Here is a 1,300-nt window from a genome sequence, read left to right on the forward strand (position 1 = left end):
CGCTTGTTTTGACAAAACATTTGCGAAACTCTCCGATGCTTTCGCCGCGCGAGTTGCTGTTGTTGGACGGTTGTCTGGTTAGTTGGTTGCCGGGACTGGCGGGACTGTTGGGGCGCACTTGAGAGCACCCAGTTGGCAAACAACATTATGGCAATGGGACGCACTTGCTGCGATGCTTCCGGCGGCAGCGGCAACAGCAGTTACCACTTGGTAGCGCATGACCCAATCTAACCAAGGCCAGGGCTTTAATGTGTGCGCATCTGCACCACCGGCTGTGTTGTATAAAAGTTGCGGGCAATGCCATCAGCGGCATCAGTTCGAGGCATTGGCTCAAGCAAATCAAATCAAAATGAAAATATTCGTCTGCCTGCTAGCAGCTTGTGCTGTTGCCCAAGCGGGCTTCATCGGTGGTGCAGGAGGTGGCGGTGGCGGTGGTGGCGGCGGTGGACATGGCGGCTATGGTGGAGGCGGTGGTGGTGGTCATGGAAGCGGAGGCGGCAGTTTTAGCGCAGCTTCGAGCAGCAGCAGCAGTTTTGGCGGCGGCGGTTTTGGCGGTGGCTTTGGCGGCGGCTATGGCGGTGGTGGTGGCGGCGGCGGCGGTGATTTCGGCGGTGGAGCCCACGATCATGGTGGCTCTGGTGGCTTTAGTAGTGCTTCTGCTGGTGCCTTTGCGGGCGGCGGTGGTTACAGCGGCGGCGGCGGTGGATATAGCGGCGGTGGCGGTGGCTCAGGAAAAACCATCAAAATCTTCAAAGTGATTCAAGAAACGGCACCAGCTGATTACTCGCAAGGCTCGCAGGGCGGCTGGCAAACGGTTGGCGCCAGCGACGGTGGTTGGTCTGCCGGTGGTGGTGGTGGTGGTGGCTACAGCAGCAGCAGCGCTAGTGGCGCCTATGGTCCTCCCCCAGCTACAGGTGGCGGTGATGTCAAAATTATTAAGGTTATTTCGGAGACCTCTTCGGCTGGTGGTTATGGCGGCGGTGGTGCATCGGCTGGTGGTTACGGCGGAGGTGGTGCATCGGCTGGAGGCTATGGTGGAGGTGCTTCAGGCCCCGGTCCCTGGGCACCTAGCGGTGGTTGGGCATCCGGTGGTCCCATCGGTGGTGGCGGCGGTGGCTGGTCCTCGGGCGGTTCTTCTGGAGGCAGTGATGCTGCCACTGCAATTAAAATCATTAAGATCATATCCGAGGGTGGAGGAGCAGGAGGAGCGGGATCCGGTGCAGGAGGTTGGTCATCCGGTGGTCCTCCTAGCGACGGTGGTTGGTCTCAAGCTGGCCCACCCGGTGGCGGAAGCTGGTAG

At 60.2% G+C, this 1,300-nt stretch overlaps 1 protein-coding gene across 1 annotated transcript; it reads left to right on the plus strand.

The window, feature by feature from the left end:
- Nucleotides 1–349: 349 nt before the first annotated feature.
- LOC115632646 (loricrin) lies at nucleotides 350–1,300 on the plus strand. Its single transcript, XM_030529875.1, has 2 exons — nucleotides 350–497; nucleotides 690–1,300. Exons 1-2 carry the CDS (start codon nucleotides 350–352, stop codon nucleotides 1,298–1,300), a joined length of 759 nt encoding a protein of 252 aa, XP_030385735.1.

Source organism: Scaptodrosophila lebanonensis, unplaced genomic scaffold, assembly GCF_003285725.1.
Source record: "Scaptodrosophila lebanonensis strain 11010-0011.00,11010-0021.00 unplaced genomic scaffold, SlebRS2 tig00001415-arrow-pilon, whole genome shotgun sequence".
Taxonomy (NCBI): domain Eukaryota; kingdom Metazoa; phylum Arthropoda; class Insecta; order Diptera; family Drosophilidae; genus Scaptodrosophila; species Scaptodrosophila lebanonensis.